General features: G+C 40.6%; 1 protein-coding gene across 1 annotated transcript; it reads left to right on the plus strand.

Annotated features, from left to right (window-relative positions):
• The first annotated feature begins 10,743 nt into the window (after positions 1–10,743).
• On the plus strand, positions 10,744–16,526 carry ap5b1 (adaptor related protein complex 5 subunit beta 1). Its single transcript, XM_023284861.3, has 3 exons — positions 10,744–11,094; positions 12,835–13,629; positions 14,449–16,526. Exons 1-3 carry the CDS (start codon positions 10,957–10,959, stop codon positions 16,351–16,353), a joined length of 2,838 nt encoding a protein of 945 aa, XP_023140629.2. The 5' UTR covers positions 10,744–10,956; the 3' UTR covers positions 16,354–16,526.
• Positions 16,527–16,559: the final 33 nt, after the last annotated feature.

The raw sequence follows: 16,559 nt of genomic DNA on the forward strand, positions 1-16,559 counted from the left end.
CTGTTTTCTTTTGCTCTGGAAAAAAGCTCCAGTAGCAACAGCTGTTGTTTGAACAATGCCCCCCTAGTGAGCCAGTTCTGATTGAATCTTGGTGTACCTTCATGCTATTTAGTCTAATAATTTCGGTCCGTCATAATAAAGACAATGAGCACACATGTACTGTGTTATTTACTGTCCAATTCAGTATTGAAAACTTTCAGAAATTAAAACTACCTATAAGGGTGAGTATGTTTTTTTTTTATACTCTGTACTCTCTATAGTATTGTATTCCGTCTATTGAAATTGGAGTGTAAGGAAAAATAACATATTTTATTGACTCCTTGATCAATTATTTTAACTACATAAATAAGATGGAGATTTCGTCCAGCACTGCAAAGCAAAATAGTAAATCCTATGAGGAATCAGACTGTTGCTAAATGAACAGATTATGTATTTTTTTTAAAATAGCAAAATGCTACATATCAAGCAAACACTGAAAAAAAAAAGAGCAACTACAGTGTATAGTCATGTTTAAAGCTATTATTAAGCTTCAGGAGGCAATGATTTGGTGAACAATCAAGCAGGAAAGTGCAGATATCCAAACTAAAACTAGAACTAGATCTGTGAGGCATGTAAAGTGAACTGCGCCCAAACAAAAACAAACTACAACCAATCAAGTTTAGCATATTTGTGTCCAATGAATGCAAAGGCAGAATGTAAACTTTCTAGTTGAGAGCTGTTATGGTTGCTGATGTGAGGGACTCACTCAGACAGTCCACTCCGCACCCCAGACTCTGAATGATTCAACTGCTGAAACACAAAATGACGTTGGTATTCTGTTTGGTTTAGATGTGAGCTTCAAGTGTCACAGATGTGTAGACAGGAATTAAATTTTCAAACCTGCATAGATGACTGGTGGTTTCTCACAGTCTCGTTGTAAGACTCTTTGCTGCCTCTCGCAGCCTCTGGATTCCAGCTCATCTACAACAGCACAACATAAGAAAGTAAGAGGGAACCACAAATCAATCCTAAATATGATGTGGTTTTATCTACAGCAGAATGACAACACAACAACCAGTACAAGCAATTAGGAAAAAAGACACAAGACCAAAGTGATTGGACACTCACTGGTGGTAAATTGCTGTCTTCATCTTCATTGCCAGTGAAGTCCAAGCCCATTTGTGACCCTTTGCTTTTCTTTAAGCCTGACTTCAGACTGTATGTGTAGTGAGGTCTGGGTCTGCCCGGCAGCACTGGACCATCTGGCCCGTAGTCACTTTGTCCCATCTGGAAAGGCAACAAATGTCTCTGCCAAATGTAAGCAGAGGAATGTTTGAAAAATAAAACTGCTACGGCTTGACTAAACTACTCATTTACTCTAAAACCAAGGCAGTCTTACCATCGCCTGTCTCTGACACTGACGGAGACGACACTTCTGCCTCTTCTTGTTGCTGCCCCCGAATTTGGGTTTGTCTATGCAGAAATCCCACGTGCCGCAGTCTTTCCTGCAGAGACAGGCCTTGTATTCGCCACAAGAACGACGTTTCCGCTTCTTGTGCCACTGAAAAACACAATAATCAGACTATTTTAGCACAAATAAAAAGACAATGTGCACCATCAAGTGAACAAATCAATAATAATTAAATCTTTATGTGAAAGATTTACGGAGGGGAATGGGTATTATAGTAAACAGGTGCCTGCTTATGAGCACTTAGCTCTAATCTTGTTCATTGTAAGGTGCCTTGGTTGAATTGTAAGGATTAACTAAAAATTTGTGAAAAAATGTTTAGTATGCCGTTGCTGCAACTGCTGCTGTACTCTAAGATTTCTTTGATTTCTGTACAGTCCAGTTAGCTTCTTGTAGCTTCAGATAGGTTTTGTGAGATCCTGCTGGATCCTGTTGGCTTCTATTATCTTTTGTTATTTCTAGTTAAGTCCTTGGCTCTGGTTAATGCTTTTAGCTCCAGTATGTTTTTTTCCAGCTCTTGTTAGCTTCTTTTATTTATAATTAGCTCCAGTTAGTGCCTATTAGCTAGTTACTGTTACTTAATGTTATCTCCTAATAGCACCTGTTATCATCTATTACCTACAGAAAGCTTGCTTTTGGTTAATTTAGCTTCTTTCAGTGCCAGATCATCAGGAGGAATGGATCTGCTTACCATACAAGTGCCCTTAATTGGCAAGAAGCTCAAAAGTTCGACCCCAGGAGCCAGATTTTAAGAGTTACAAGACAGTGGTTAATGCAGCACAGACTGCTAAAAGACCCTTTGCCTGGATTGATGAATTAATGTGTCCAAGAAATCTGGACATCTGGGCCTGGGCTCCGGAGAATTACATCCAGCTCTAACTGGACTCTGGCTCTGCTTAATACAGCCCAGCAGGTACAGTAAATAAGACTGAGAGGGACCTTGCAGGAACCTTGGTTGTAAATAAAGCCATGCTCGATCCATGTTGCACACTGTTCTGGCTTGGCAGGGAAGCTGAAGCAACATTTTAACAGAAGGCGCTACTCAAGGACAGACAAAAGCTTTTTTATCCTGATGTAAAGTTCAGATACTCCCGGGACAATGTGTCTTGGTGTCTTGGTGTAGCAAAGAAACTGATTTTAATTACAGATTAATATGAATATTCATGTGTAAAAATGATAATTCCTTGTCACTGTAAGGTGCACAAAGAAAAACATGCCATGACACGATGACATTTGTTTGGCTGCAGAACACAAACATCAAAGGGCACATTGAACATTTTCACTGCAACACAGAGAGACATGTGAACTCTCTGTGACTGCTTTTAGAGTCCCTGAACCTCTTTTCTTCTTAATTCCCTTCCACTTGAGTTACACAACCCACAGATGCCACATCGTGTCGGGCAGAACCAAAGGGGATATCTTTCCCCTCTCGCAGAATTGCTCAGTGGGTTTTAAGCCGAGCTCCATCCCTGCCGGTAGAAGCAGGAGGGTGCAAAACGTGGAGGCAGAGAGAGGACATGGCTTACAATGATCTATCTGACCTATATGGCAACGTAAAGCACATACTTACCATAATTTGACATGTGTACGGGTATTATCTGCTGGTGGTTTTACATTATATGAATGAGATCTATATATTAGCAGAAAGAAAAATCAAACCATCTATCTATACAAACAATAGCTGAGTTTGTCCTGTTAAATAATCTGGGGAAATTTAGAGGCTCTTCCAAGAATAGATCTTGATCCCCATCTAGTGGTAGAGATACAGAATCACAGAATGCTTCATAGTTTTTCTCAGCAATTAATGGAATAGAATAGAATTTATTCATGACGAAAATATAAATAGCTGCCACTGGATGGTGCATTGATAACAAGCTGTGAGCAATAAAATAACAACATTAAATAACAAAATCAAATGCACATATAAAACAAATCTATATTTAAAATGACAACATCTGCAAAAGAGGCAAGATATATACAGAGTGGGAGGTAAATGAAGTAAAACAGATAAATAGAACAAATATGATCAGGAGATTGCACAAAATCAGCATTTGAACCATTAAAAGTTTCACTGTGCATTCAGGTTTTCAGGTGTTTTGAGTTCAGGAGTCTGATGTTTGTCCTGCATTTTAAGGATCTGAGTCTCTTCCCTGATGGCAGCAGGCTGAACAACTGCTGGCCAGGGTGGGTGCTGTCACAAATGAATTTCAGTAACATTAACAGACGTAGTTTTCAGTCTTTCATTCAACTCAGATCAAGCAAGATGCAGCGATTCTTTATTTTCAATTAAACAAAAGCAAAGCCAGTTTGAAGTCTTAAAATTAGCAAACATCCATCAGTAAAAATCTGGAGCGATTTCTCTCAGTGCATCAGAATAATAACAACAGAAATGGTAAAACTGTATTTACTTTCCACATTTCAAGCAAAACATCACAATCAAATGTGCTTCACAAAAGACGGACAAATACATATATAAGAGGAGATGCAAGAAACAGGAACATACTGCAAGATGATGCGATTGTTCAACACCGTTTGCTGCAGAGACGAGAGAGGTTATAGGTTTTCATCCAATCCAATCACCGCAGCAGCTGATTTCAGTGATTACACATCCCTCTGTGACTGAATATGTGCAAGAAAAATCACTTGCTGGAAGAAGGAGCTGCAGACTCCCATGGTGGGATTTTAGAGAACAAAGAAATGCAATCAACAAAAGGTTCAAGCAGAGGTTCGATTTAATCATTTCTTCACTGACAAAACCTGTGATACATTTTGCAATTTTGCAATAGCATTTTTGTGGTGAGTTTCTAAAGAGATGCAACAAGATTCCTGTTTGGAGGAGAAAGGAAGATTCTGTACAAAATGCTCCAAAAATGTTCACCTCTCAGACTGTGATGATGGATCACAATTAAATCTCAAATTTTATAGACCATACAAGACACACAACAGAGAGGAGATGCATTTACAGAAACACTTGCTACAATTGTTCCACCTGACTATAAGCAACACTTTTATAAAAGGAAATGCTTGTTCTATGGTAATTAGTGATGATCCTCTGATACCCGAGGCTTCGACACATGCGCTGTAGCTCATGAAGCAAACGTATCGAGCCACTGTGCCGAGGCGTGGTTTGGTCACGTGACTCGTGACGTTTGAATCACTTCAGTGACGTTTGAAGCACTCAACTGCTTCGAATCACCTGATTGGTTCGGTTTGTTATGTGAATCACTCAGCGGGATCGAGTGTTCCGGGATAGGAGATCCCTATTTAGTGTTGTTCATTTGAATTGTTTTTCGCAGAGTAGGTTGTTTTTGTTGCTGTTGATGCCGTGATTTGCTTTGAGAGAGTAGTATGTCAGATTTCGTATTTCGTAGAGAATACATACATAGATAGATAGATTTTTATTTTTATATATATATATATATATATATATATATATATATATATATATATATATATATATATATATATATATATATATATATATATATATTCCCAACTCACCACCTCCATGCCACAACACCTGGCACAGAACCTTGTCAGGTGCTTAGCTGACAGACTACAAACCAAAGAAAAGAACAGTTCACTGGCTGTTGCTACACTTGTGGCTCTGCAGTTCAAAACTTTTGGATTCACCAATCAGAGTGGCAGCCAGTGTGAAAGAACATTTAATAACAGAATGCACAACAATTAACATAAAGAATACCAAGCAGCAGTCATCTACGTCACAAGCACCACCACAGCCTCGTCCTCCACCACCAGCAGCACCTTCCACAGGTATTCTTTTTCTCTTCTGAATAGGGAATGACTGACATTTCTGGTGATGATGATGATGATGATCTTCAATATTTTTCAGTTCAACTGTGGAGCCTATTAGACGAAGACGCAAGTAGAACCTGGCAAATGCGAAGCGCCACAGCGAATGCAATTGTAGAAAGAACGGCAGACCCACTGGCTTACTGGGCAACCCACAAAACTGTTTACCCAAACTTGTACAATGGAGCCAAACATTTCCTGTGTACCTCAGCCTCATCTGTGTCGTGTGAACAGGTTTTTTTTTTCTAAGACTGGGGAGATAGTGAGTAAAAGAAGGAACTGCTTGAGTCCCAAAACTGTTGATAAATTATTTCTCAATAAAAACTCATAACCAGTTACATAAGCACACCCTCTTTAATGACCTCTTTACCAATAAACCCCAAGACATACTTTGCCAAAATCCATAATAATCCACAAAATCTTTATTTGCACCTGAGTACTTCTCTGTTAGTTTGAACCTTCAGACAGTCTGAGGACTGAAATCTTAAAAGTTCTTGGGTAGTTCTCTGTTAGTTTGAACCTTCAGACAGTCTGTTAATGTTTCGATTAAATCTTTAAGGTTTTTCTTTTTAAATGTTTTACCAACTTTTAATGTTTAATTTTCTTTTTAAATCCTTCATTGTATTTTCAGTGTAATTCCTATTTGAACTTTTATTGTCTTTAAGATATAATTTTCTAATTAAACATTTAATTCTTTAATTAAATATTTTGTCTTTTTATTGGATAGGTGTAGTGAGAGACAGACAGGAAACGGGGGAGAAGAGTCGGGGGAAGACTTGCAGCAAAGGGCCACTAGCGGGACTCGAACCCGGGAGGCTGCGTCAGGGACCAGCCCCTGTACATGGATCACCCGCTTAACCCGTTGAGCTATATGGGCACCCGTGTTTTGTCTTTTTAAGGGTTTAATAATCTGATTAAATGTTTTGCATTTTTAAAAATGTTTAACATTCTTCTTGTTTAATTGTATTTTTTAAATGTTTAATGATGGAAAATACTTTATCTGTAATTTCTAATATTTGTATTTTAAAAATTTTGTTTAATTTCATAATGACATGTATTGTATGTTGTTGAATTATCTCATTCAATATTTTGTCTGTTTAATATAATTTAATGTAATTTAATGTTTACCTCTATGTTAAGCGGGTGATCCATGTACAGGGGCTGGTCCCTGACGCAGCCTCCCGGGTTCGAGTCCCGCTAGTGGCCCTTTGCTGCAAGTCTTCCCCCGACTCTTCTCCCCCGTTTCCTGTCTGTCTCTCACTACACCTATCCAATAAAAAGACAAAATATTTAATTAAAGAATTAAATGTTTAATTAGAAAATTACATCATAAAGACAATAAAACTTCAAATAGGAATTAAACAGAAAATACAATGAAGCATTTAAAAAGAAAACTAAACATTAAAAGGTGGTATATGTACATATAATTTAATTGTATTTAATGTTTAACTCTATTAAACTTACAAAATACTGAATTAGATAATTCAACAACATACAATACATGTCATTATGAAATTAAACAAAAATTTTTAAATACAAATATTAAAAATTACAGATAAAATATTTTCCATAATTAAACATTTAAAAAATAAAATTAAACAAGAATATTAAACATTTAAAAAAATGCAAAACATTTAATTAGATTATTAAACCTTTAAAAAGACAAAACATTTAATTAAAACATTAAATGTTTAATTAGAAAATTACATCTTAAATTTCTTAAATCTTTTTAACAATAAAACTTTTTTAAAGTTTTATTGTATTAATTTTTTTTGCTTGATTTAATTGCTTTTTGTTATGTGGTTTATTTCTTTAATCTTCTTTTTCTGTCAAGATTTTAACCCCAACCTTAAAAATGAAATAAACCCTTAAATCAGAATGAAAATACTTCTGTTGTCACAATCATGAGTTAGTTATTCAGTTTATCAATTCAGCTTTATTTGTTTAGCACCTTTTACACAGATGACAAAACTAAACAAGCAAAGAGGAAAAACTATGACTAAAACTCAAAAACATTACTAAAAAAAAAAAAAACATTTAACATGGTCATAAAATGTGTTGTGTCCAGGGGATGGAGGGAGTTTATTGAAGTCTTCTTGGGCTCACATGGCAAATCATTTAAAATATAAACTTTATATTCAGTCTAAGGAAACTGGAAACTGCAGAGTGACAGAAGAACCAACAATATCTCCTGTTTTCTCCTTTAATGAGTCGACTCTTCTTGTGCTTTCAGACCAAAGAACTACAGACTCTTCACAACCTGCTCAAACTCTTGGTACAGGACCTCACCACACTGGTCAAGAAGGTTTCCTTCTCCTCATTTCTACTCTGAAGCTCACCTTCTCCTGCTCAAACTGCTGACAAATGTTTCTGCTGCTCTAAAGTCTGGTCTCCAGAACTTCCTAAAAACTCTCAAAGTCTCTTCTGCTGCAGGTTGCTATGTAGAACTGTTGCAGAAAACCTCACTAAACCACATGGAGGGGCCTCAAGATAGTCGTCCAAATGAAACCATACAAAAACCAAACTAGCACAACCCAAACACTAAAGTCTCCTGCAGCCTACCAGAGAACCTCTGACAACAGAGAATCAGGACAGGAACTCTTACCTTCTGGACAACCAACCTTGGTTCTCAAACAAGAATACAGAATGTGTCTGACCAAAAACCTCTGAAGACTCACTACAGCCAAGATAAAGACACAACTCAGCTGCACCAAATCCACTAATCACTGCACACATTAGCACCATGTGCTAACTGTGGCTAAAGAACCACATTTACCAAGACAACTATCCAGTACAAAGCCCTAAAACACACCAAGAAACACATTAAAGACGATTTTACTGCTGGAAGCTGCAAGTCAACGCCTAAAGAACAAACTAAAGCATTGGAGCCAAACCCAGTTCTGTGGTGAAGAGAAACAGAGGAAATGTTTGTCTGCAGCTAAATAAAGCAGGAAGACACTGAGCTGCTCAGGTGTTCCTGATAACACCAAGCAGCCACCTGGACAGCCAATAGGAACACAGCTTACTGGAAGTCCAGAGGGCTGGGTTAGTGAAGGTAATTTAGTTTAAAGTTGAAGCAGAAAGTTAACAAAGAAAGTTGAAAACCACCTTCTGATACCTGAAATCTCTGAGTTTTCACACAAAGAACACCTGAACATGTCAAACTGGTTTCATAGTAGAACCATCATTGTAAAAATGTCATAGTATGGTGTGTTGCTCAAAAAACATTAGGACCCGGCTGTCAGGGGACAAACATGTAAGAAACACGAGAACAGAGAGAACCCAACCAGTAGGTCACAGTTTATCATCCCCCAGTCATCTCCTGAAGTCCATATGGTGAGAGACATCAGTATCTGGTTGTTAATTTACCAGAGGATGCTTATAATCATGCTGATGTGGTCTGTACTCTACAGTATTTTAGTGACTCAATAAATGCCGAAGTTGTTTTTTTTAAATGCTTTTTAATAGCCATAAACATTTAATAGCCTATATGTAATCAATAAATGGCCTTTGCCTATCTTAAGAAAAATTCACTCAGAACTCTGATATGTTAACAGTACTAAATAAATCAATAAATACATGCATACACACAAAAATAAGTTAATACATTAACTGTGTTAAGATAAGATTTAGATTTTTTAAAAAGTTGTTTATGTTTTTGCAGAATCCAGTATTACTCACTGGTTGGTCATTACATTTTGTTAGTTTGATTTCACTGTTTAAAATGATGCCACCTCTTTTCAGACAGAACCTGTGATAATAAAACAATACAAAATGTTTAGTTCCGTGTTAATAAAGCACTTAAAGCTTTAAGTATGGCTAAATGCTTTTTTCAAAATTAAATATATCACTCCTTAGGTGGTAGTGGCCCCAAGTTCAGTAAAGTTGGAAAGATATTCACAGATTCGGACTTCCAGCATCAATAACTCATTAGATATAGGTTGTCAAAACATAAACAGTGCCTCTTTCCCATTGTTGCAAGGCAGACAATGTGCTACAAGCCCAGTTTTATCAAAAGTAGCTGTCTTTCAAGCTACAGGAATAACATTGGTGTCTATGGAGTGAACAGAGTCCGTCTGCAACTTGCAAAACCGCTGCAACAGTAAAGAGAGACAAATATTCAATAACTTCACTCTTATACATTGTAGTGTCACTAAAATCACTGCAGCCTTCAACTGGCTCCTGTTGACAAAGTGTTTTAACAGAAATGTAAATGCTGTAATTTGATTCTTTTAATGAACCATGTAACTTGAATGGATGTGATGCTGGTGTGACCACAGTGCACACGTCTGATGTTGCTCACAGTGGTCCAAGGGACGCTCAGGGAGTTTGTGTGTTTGCTCAGACTCATGAAAAATTACAGGGAACATTGTTTGGGACTCAAGCAGTTCCTTCTTTTACTCACTATCTCCCCAGCCTTAGAAAAAAAAAACCTGTTCACACGGCACAGATGAGGCTGAGGTACACAGGAAATGTTTGGCTCCATTGTACAAGTTTGGGTAAACGGTTTTGTGGGTTGCCCAGTAAGCCAGTGGGTCTGCCGTTCTTTCTACAATTGCATTCGCTGTGGCGCTTTGCATTTGCCAGGTTCTACTTGCGTCTTCGTCTAATAGGCTCCACAGTTGAACTGAAAAATATTGAAGAGCATCATCATCATCATCACCAGAAATGTCAGTCATTCCCTATTCAGAAGAGAAAAAGAATACCTGTGGAAGATGCTGCTGGTGGTGGAGGACGAGGCTGAGGTGGTGCTTGTGACGTAGATGACTGCTGCTTGGTATTCTTTATGTTAATTGTTGTGCATTCTGTTATTAAATGTTCTTTCACACTGGCTGCCACTCTGATTGGTGAATCCAAAAGTTTTGAACTGCAGAGCCACAAGTGTAGCAACAGCCAGTGAACTGTTCTTTTCTTTGGTTTGTAGTCTGTCAGCTAAGCACCTGACAAGGTTCTGTGCCAGGTGTTGTGGCATGGGGGTGGTGAGTTGGGAATATATATATATATATATATATATATATATATATATATATATATATATATATATATATATATATATATATATATATATATATATATATATATATGTATATATATATATATATATATATATATATATATATATATATATATATATATATATATATATATATATAATCTATCTATCTATCTATCTATCTATTCTCTACGAAATACGAAATCTGACATACTACTAACTCTCAAAGCAAAAACAACAGCAAAAAAAAAACAATCTATTCTGCGAAAAACAATTCAAATGAACAACACTAAATAGGGATCTCCTATCCCGGAACACTCGATCCCGCTGAGTGATTCACATAACAAACCGAACCAATCAGGTGATTCGAAGCAGTTGAGTGCTTCAAACGTCACTGAAGTGATTCAAACGTCGCGAGTCACGTGACCAAACCACGCCTCGGCACAGTGGCTCGATACGTTTGCTTCATGAGCTACAGCGCATGTTGTCGAAACCTCGGGTATCGGAGGACCATCACTACCGCTGGCTATCTATTCACGTGACACAACACGGAAGTCGCTGGTTGACCCACAGTGGATGTTGGCTGTTTGGGCGCAACAGCCTCGTTTAATTTTAAAGTAACAGTTGACCGGGCAGGGAAAGCTTTGCAAAGTGTTCTTGAGATGATAGGTTTACGTTTTTAGAGTTGAGAATTTACGCGAAAATGGCGGCGAACTGGGCCGAGAGGATCTCCGCTTTCTCTCGCAGTCCGACTCGCTTCCTCTCCGGGACAACCGCGGAGGCTTTCCTGGCGGAGCTGCTCCGGGAGCTCCGGGACGACAGAGCCAGTTACAGCGTCAAGGTAAGTAAGAATACCAAAACAGCGGAATTTAGTGCAACTTGTGCTTCACAATAATTAGTTCAAGCTAAACTTTGAGGTTGTTGTTGGGGACTACTTTTCACTGCAGCCCTGAATTGAGCTAGTGGAGGTAACTTCAGGTTACATTTCTGGCTTCATCGATCCAATAAAGTGAAAGTATTCTACCATTGAGGCAAAGGTTTTGACCACGAAGTGATGTATAATGCAACAACAAACAGACGACTGAATGTGAACTAACATCAGCCTATCAAACTATCCAGATAGCTAACAGCCAGGTGTATTCATGATAAATCAGTGACAGTGGAAGCTCAGGACTTTACCCAAGGAAATACCACAGTGTAATGAATGGTTAAACTGTAGCTCATGAACTGAGACTCTGTTTGACAGGTCACCTGTCTGAGAGGAAGAAAAGAAGTTGAAGCTAGATCCTGATCAAACCTGTGTCCATGTATTACTGCTGTTTTCCAATTTGTCAACGCTATAGTTTTAAAACGTATGGTTCCTACTGCTGTCTGATACTGCAAATACATAAAGTCTGGAACAGCTGGAGTAACAAACTAACATGTTGGTGTCATGTCTGAATCAGCACTGGTGTCACTTTGGACACTTAGGTCGAACAAAGTGGCATCTCTGAATCATTTTCAACACAGCACAAGTCTTAACTGTATCACATTATTTAATAGTCACCACAAAAGACAGCTACTTTCAGTTGAGTGAAGCAAATTGGAGAAAGGATTTTTCCACATTTCTGTGCCAATATTGGTCCAAAAACATCACAGAGAGCAAAAGACACTGCTGCTGCTGCAAAAAAAAACCCAGAAGACTTCATTCACTTTGTTCACAATTTCACATTTATTACAAGCTGAAATGTCTATTATTATAAAACTTCATGCGATTAAAAACACACTAATTGTTGTGATTAACAATACTCACAAAAAGTTAATGCATTTTGTTGTGTTTTGTCTTTCTAGAAGATGTTAACAGAAGCTTCCAGCTGTTGTTCAGTCTCTCCACTGAATTTATGAAATACCTGCAGCCTCAAACAGCAGCAGAATCTATGTGTCATCTCCACAGTAAAAGCACATTTGCACACACGGAACATTGGCAGGAGTAACTTCATGAAAATCTTACAATATTAACATATAGGGACAGGATAAATCTAGTTTAGGATCTAACACCAGCAGCTGTTCTCAGGTTGAGTTCTGAGCTCCATACATGTGTTACCAAAACATGCATAAACTAGACTGTGAGTTATGTGGGCCGTTTGTTATCATTCTGTTAGTTTAGATTTAGTCTTTTGTTTATTATTGTGTTAATATGTATCATACATCACTCAATGTTCTGTCCAATCTTGTGTGAATGACACATACTGTGAGTACCCTGTCTCTCACTGTCAGTGTAGTGGGTCTGTCTGAATGAAACTATGAGGAACAATAACGGAAATGTCTGAATAATAGAATGCTACCACTTTAACAGTTTCATGAAGCAGCAATTTTACACATTCCATGTCTGGAAAGCTTAATTGAGAGCAGTAACCTATATCTGAGCATTCTTGCCTATTTGTTGTGTAAGAGGCTGTTATAAAATTAGTGTTTTTTTATTTTTCTACTTTCAGCATGTGTGCAGTTTCTAGTGTTGAGTACTTAGTATTGTCTTTTGTGTTTTATTTCTCCAGTCATGTGTTGAATCTAATCTCTGTTGTTCTTCTCGTCTGCCTCCCAGGTCCTCCTGTTGTCTCCACTCTGTGAACACCCGACTCTGCTGTGTCCTTCAGACTCTGTCGGGGAGGAAACCGCCCTGGAGCTCATGTCAGTGTTCGCCCAATGTCCTCCCAAGTTAGTCGGTTTTCGTTGCCACCTCCTCCTGGCTCTCACCTCCGTCCTCATCTGCACTTCCTGTGCGAGCGGCCGCTCTCGCGCAAGCCAAGACTTTCTGGATTTGCTCCTTCAGATAATCCAAGACCCCAGCGACCTCCACAGCGATGGGTCCCTGCGTTCTATCTGCGCTACAGCCTGCGATTGCCTGCGGGAGCTGGAGGCCTGCTGCCCCGGCCTCCTCTCCCAGCGACTCGAGCTCTTGTGCGGCCTTCGGCAGCAAGAAACCTCCAGACTTCACCAGCCCTATGCAGCACTTCAAACGCTGGTGTTGAGAAACGCAGTGTATCAGCTCACGCAGGAGAAGGGAGCAGGCGCCGAGCATCTTAAAGCTCTTCTGGGAGGAATTACATCAGTCGCGTGGGAAGCAGACCAAGACTCAGGCCTGATGAATAACAAGGACTCAGCTATACTGTCCTCTCTTATCCTGGGACCCATGGGTGTGGTGCCGACTCTACAGACCGGACCGGATTGTAAGGAGTTGCGATCGGTCCTCTCCTCACTGCTGGAGGAGTCTTACCTTCTCACTCCTCTGTGTCAAGCTGCACTGCTACATCGACTAACGGAGGTGGTTGCCATGGTGCCGGGCATCCCTCCGGCCATATTCAGAGCTCAGCTGCTGCGGCTACTGGGCACCAGCGAGGTTAGTGTCAGATTAAATGAAGTTACAAAAAGGTCCAGTTTGGTGGTTCATCTAAATAGAAATATTTCCATTTCTGTCGCCAACATATTTCCCCAGTTGTTTGTTTTGATATTTTAACTTCTGCATCCACCCTAATGTAATGGAGATGAATGAGGTACAGTTAGTTGTGCTCACAGAATCAGCAAATTACAACAAATGTAGCAATGCGTTCAATAGGCATCTCCGAAATTATAAAAATAACATTTTCTTATAATTCATGATAAAACTCAAGTTAGCTAAAACTGCCAGCTAGGGCTGCAACTATCGATTAATCGTCTAAGCACGCATGAAAAGTGGAAGTGAGCGCACTATGCAACAGAAATAACTGTCCTTTATATATGTGTTTTATACACACAATACAGCATGGACATCCATGTATCGTCTGCTGTGTTGTAAGCGCGGATGTCTGTCCGTGTTCAGCGCTCCGCCCAGACAGTTATTTCTGTTGCATAGTACGCTCACTTCTGCTTTTGATGCCGTAACGTGCTTAGACGAATAATCGATTAATCAGTAGTTGCAGCCCGATTACCACCTATTATCTTTGTCACTTTTTAACTTCAAAGTACCTTTTTCCTGTATGTTGTAATGATCAGTTTTCCACATTGCACATGATGAAGTCCTAGTTGAACCACTCAGAAGTTTCTAAGCTAACGATATAATGAATTCAGCAACAGATTTTTTTCTATATAGACTCGCGTAGTATAAGTTGTATAAATTTGACAATTACATTAAACAGTCCATGGGTGAAAACTTGATGTAAATCCATTGTCCTCCCTTTAGGTTTGCCTCCTTCACGCCACCCTGCTGATGAAGTGCGCATACACAGACAGCCTGTTCAGCGCCGAAGACGAAGCTTTTATCCTCAAGCGGCTGGTGGTTCTCTCCCAGCACCCACGTCTGACTGCACCCGAGAAGCTTTTCTACATGGACTGTATCCTGCACTTTCCAGAGAACCGGCCTATCGACTCGGGCGACGACACCCTCCCGGTGCTGCTGACTCCTCGGCTAGCTTCGGCTCTGGCGCCCACTGTGTTCAACGACAGCGCCACCCTGCTGTCCCGGTTCAACCTGCTGTCTCTGGTCCACCTGGAGGAAGGGGAGGAGGCGGAGGAGGGCCAGGGGCTGGAATACCTCTACGAACACCTCACCTCACTGCTGTACATTGTGGAGAACAGAGGCAGCAGGGAGATAGTCGTCACCTTCTTCAGAGCTGTCTTCCTCTTCCTTTTTTACTTCCACCATGTCGAGCGCTATTCGACCAGCCTGACGGAGCAGCTGTGCAAGCTCTACCTCCACCACACCCACCTGGCCCCGCACCTCATCAACCTAGCCGACCAGACCCAAGACAGACTGTCCGAGTCTAACTGGGCTGTGGGGCTTCTGACCGCTCTACAGAAGGTCATCACCTCGCTCACACAACTCAGCTTAAAAGACCTAAAGTGGCACCTTAAGATGCTGGGCCGAGTCGCAGAGGAAGGAGAAATCCCCCAACGCAACACCCTCAGCTTCCTGTCCAGAGTCATCACGCCTTCGTTCTCCTCGCTGTGTGAAAGCGGCGACTGGCGTCAGGGAAACAACGTGCTGGGTGTTTGTCGCCGCCTGCTCGTCCACCCCAGCCTGGATTCTTTGCTCATCCCTCTGGCCGATATCCTGCAGCATCTCGCCAGGTGCTACAGGGACACGGACATCCAGGACCACGCCCGACTCTATTACACCCTCCTCACCACGCTGTCGAGAGAGAAGCTGGCCGGAGTGATGATGCAGGGTGCAACCGAGGGAGGACGGGAGGTCAAGAAGCGATCGCTGTCGTCCCTCATGTCTGAGGGCGAAGAGCTGACGAGCCTGCTAACCATCCACCAGACTGAGAAAGCAATATTCAGGCTGACTGAGGCCCAATCAGACCCGCAACAAGAATCAAAAGAAAGTGATTTACACCAGGATAAGGTGGAAAACTGTGCAGAGGAGGCAAATGCAGCACTGGAAGCTTACAGAGCTCAATTCAGTGACCCTAGCTTTGCCTCAGAAGTCACTTTAAAGTACCAGCTGGCTCACACTGTTGGTCACGACTCCCGTTTCGATCAGCTCTTCAGCATCCGCCTCCACTTCAGCCTCACCGACAATCACTACGAAAAACTGCACGACATCAGCGTCCCGTGTCTTTTCAGAGAGAGGCCGTCGCCCGTAGTGCAGCTGAGACTGAAGCCCCGGCAGCCATACCCCACCACCCTCCACGCCAGCGCCATCTTCACCACACAAGACGGGATGTCCTGGCACACTGCCGTGCCCGACATCCACGTAGCTTTCGAGCAGACCTTCATGCCTCTGCCTTCACCCCAAACCTGGGGACAAGGTGGGAAGCTGGGTGTGTTTGAAGGATTATGGGAGGAAATGTGTACCGAGAAAGAGGAACGTGCTATCAGTCTTTTCTGCTGCCAGCTAGAGGAGGCGGCTCTAAACGCGTTAGTGCGGAAACGCTTCCTGCCCTACCTTGTATCAGACCCATCTCATAAAGATGAGCTCAAAGTGCTTTTTTTCCTCCCACCACAGTGCCACATACTGCTGAAGATCATGTCCAAGGAGGATGCCGTGCATTTCAACATTGCCACAGATAACTGGCAGCTTCTTCCTCACATTGGTTCTTACCTACTGACAATCACAGCTGCTCAGGAACACCCTCCCAGCTGATCATGATGCGGCTCGCTGGCTCGTTTTTAAAGTACCAGAAATGCTGACTTTTAATATCGACATTTTGTCAACGGAATATTAAATTGATAAGAATGGTTGATTCAAAATAAAATAATTGCACTTTATTATTGCCATTTTCTTTACGTGAAATTAAACAAATGTGTGAAAGTAAATATTTTGTAATTTATTTACCGAATATAGTCAAA

Source organism: Amphiprion ocellaris, chromosome 5, assembly GCF_022539595.1.
Source record: "Amphiprion ocellaris isolate individual 3 ecotype Okinawa chromosome 5, ASM2253959v1, whole genome shotgun sequence".
Taxonomy (NCBI): Eukaryota; Metazoa; Chordata; class Actinopteri; family Pomacentridae; genus Amphiprion; species Amphiprion ocellaris.

Excerpts from the sequence above, each read along its gene's own strand:
- ap5b1 (XM_023284861.3), top strand. The coding sequence starts at position 10,957 with ATGGCGGCGAACTGGGCCGAGAGGATCTCCGCTTTCTCTCGCAGTCCG. Across the intron at positions 11,095-12,834 it reads GAGCCAGTTACAGCGTCAAG|GTCCTCCTGTTGTCTCCACT; the intron begins GTAAGTAAGAAT and ends TCTGCCTCCCAG. Across the intron at positions 13,630-14,448 it reads GGCTACTGGGCACCAGCGAG|GTTTGCCTCCTTCACGCCAC; the intron begins GTTAGTGTCAGA and ends TCCTCCCTTTAG.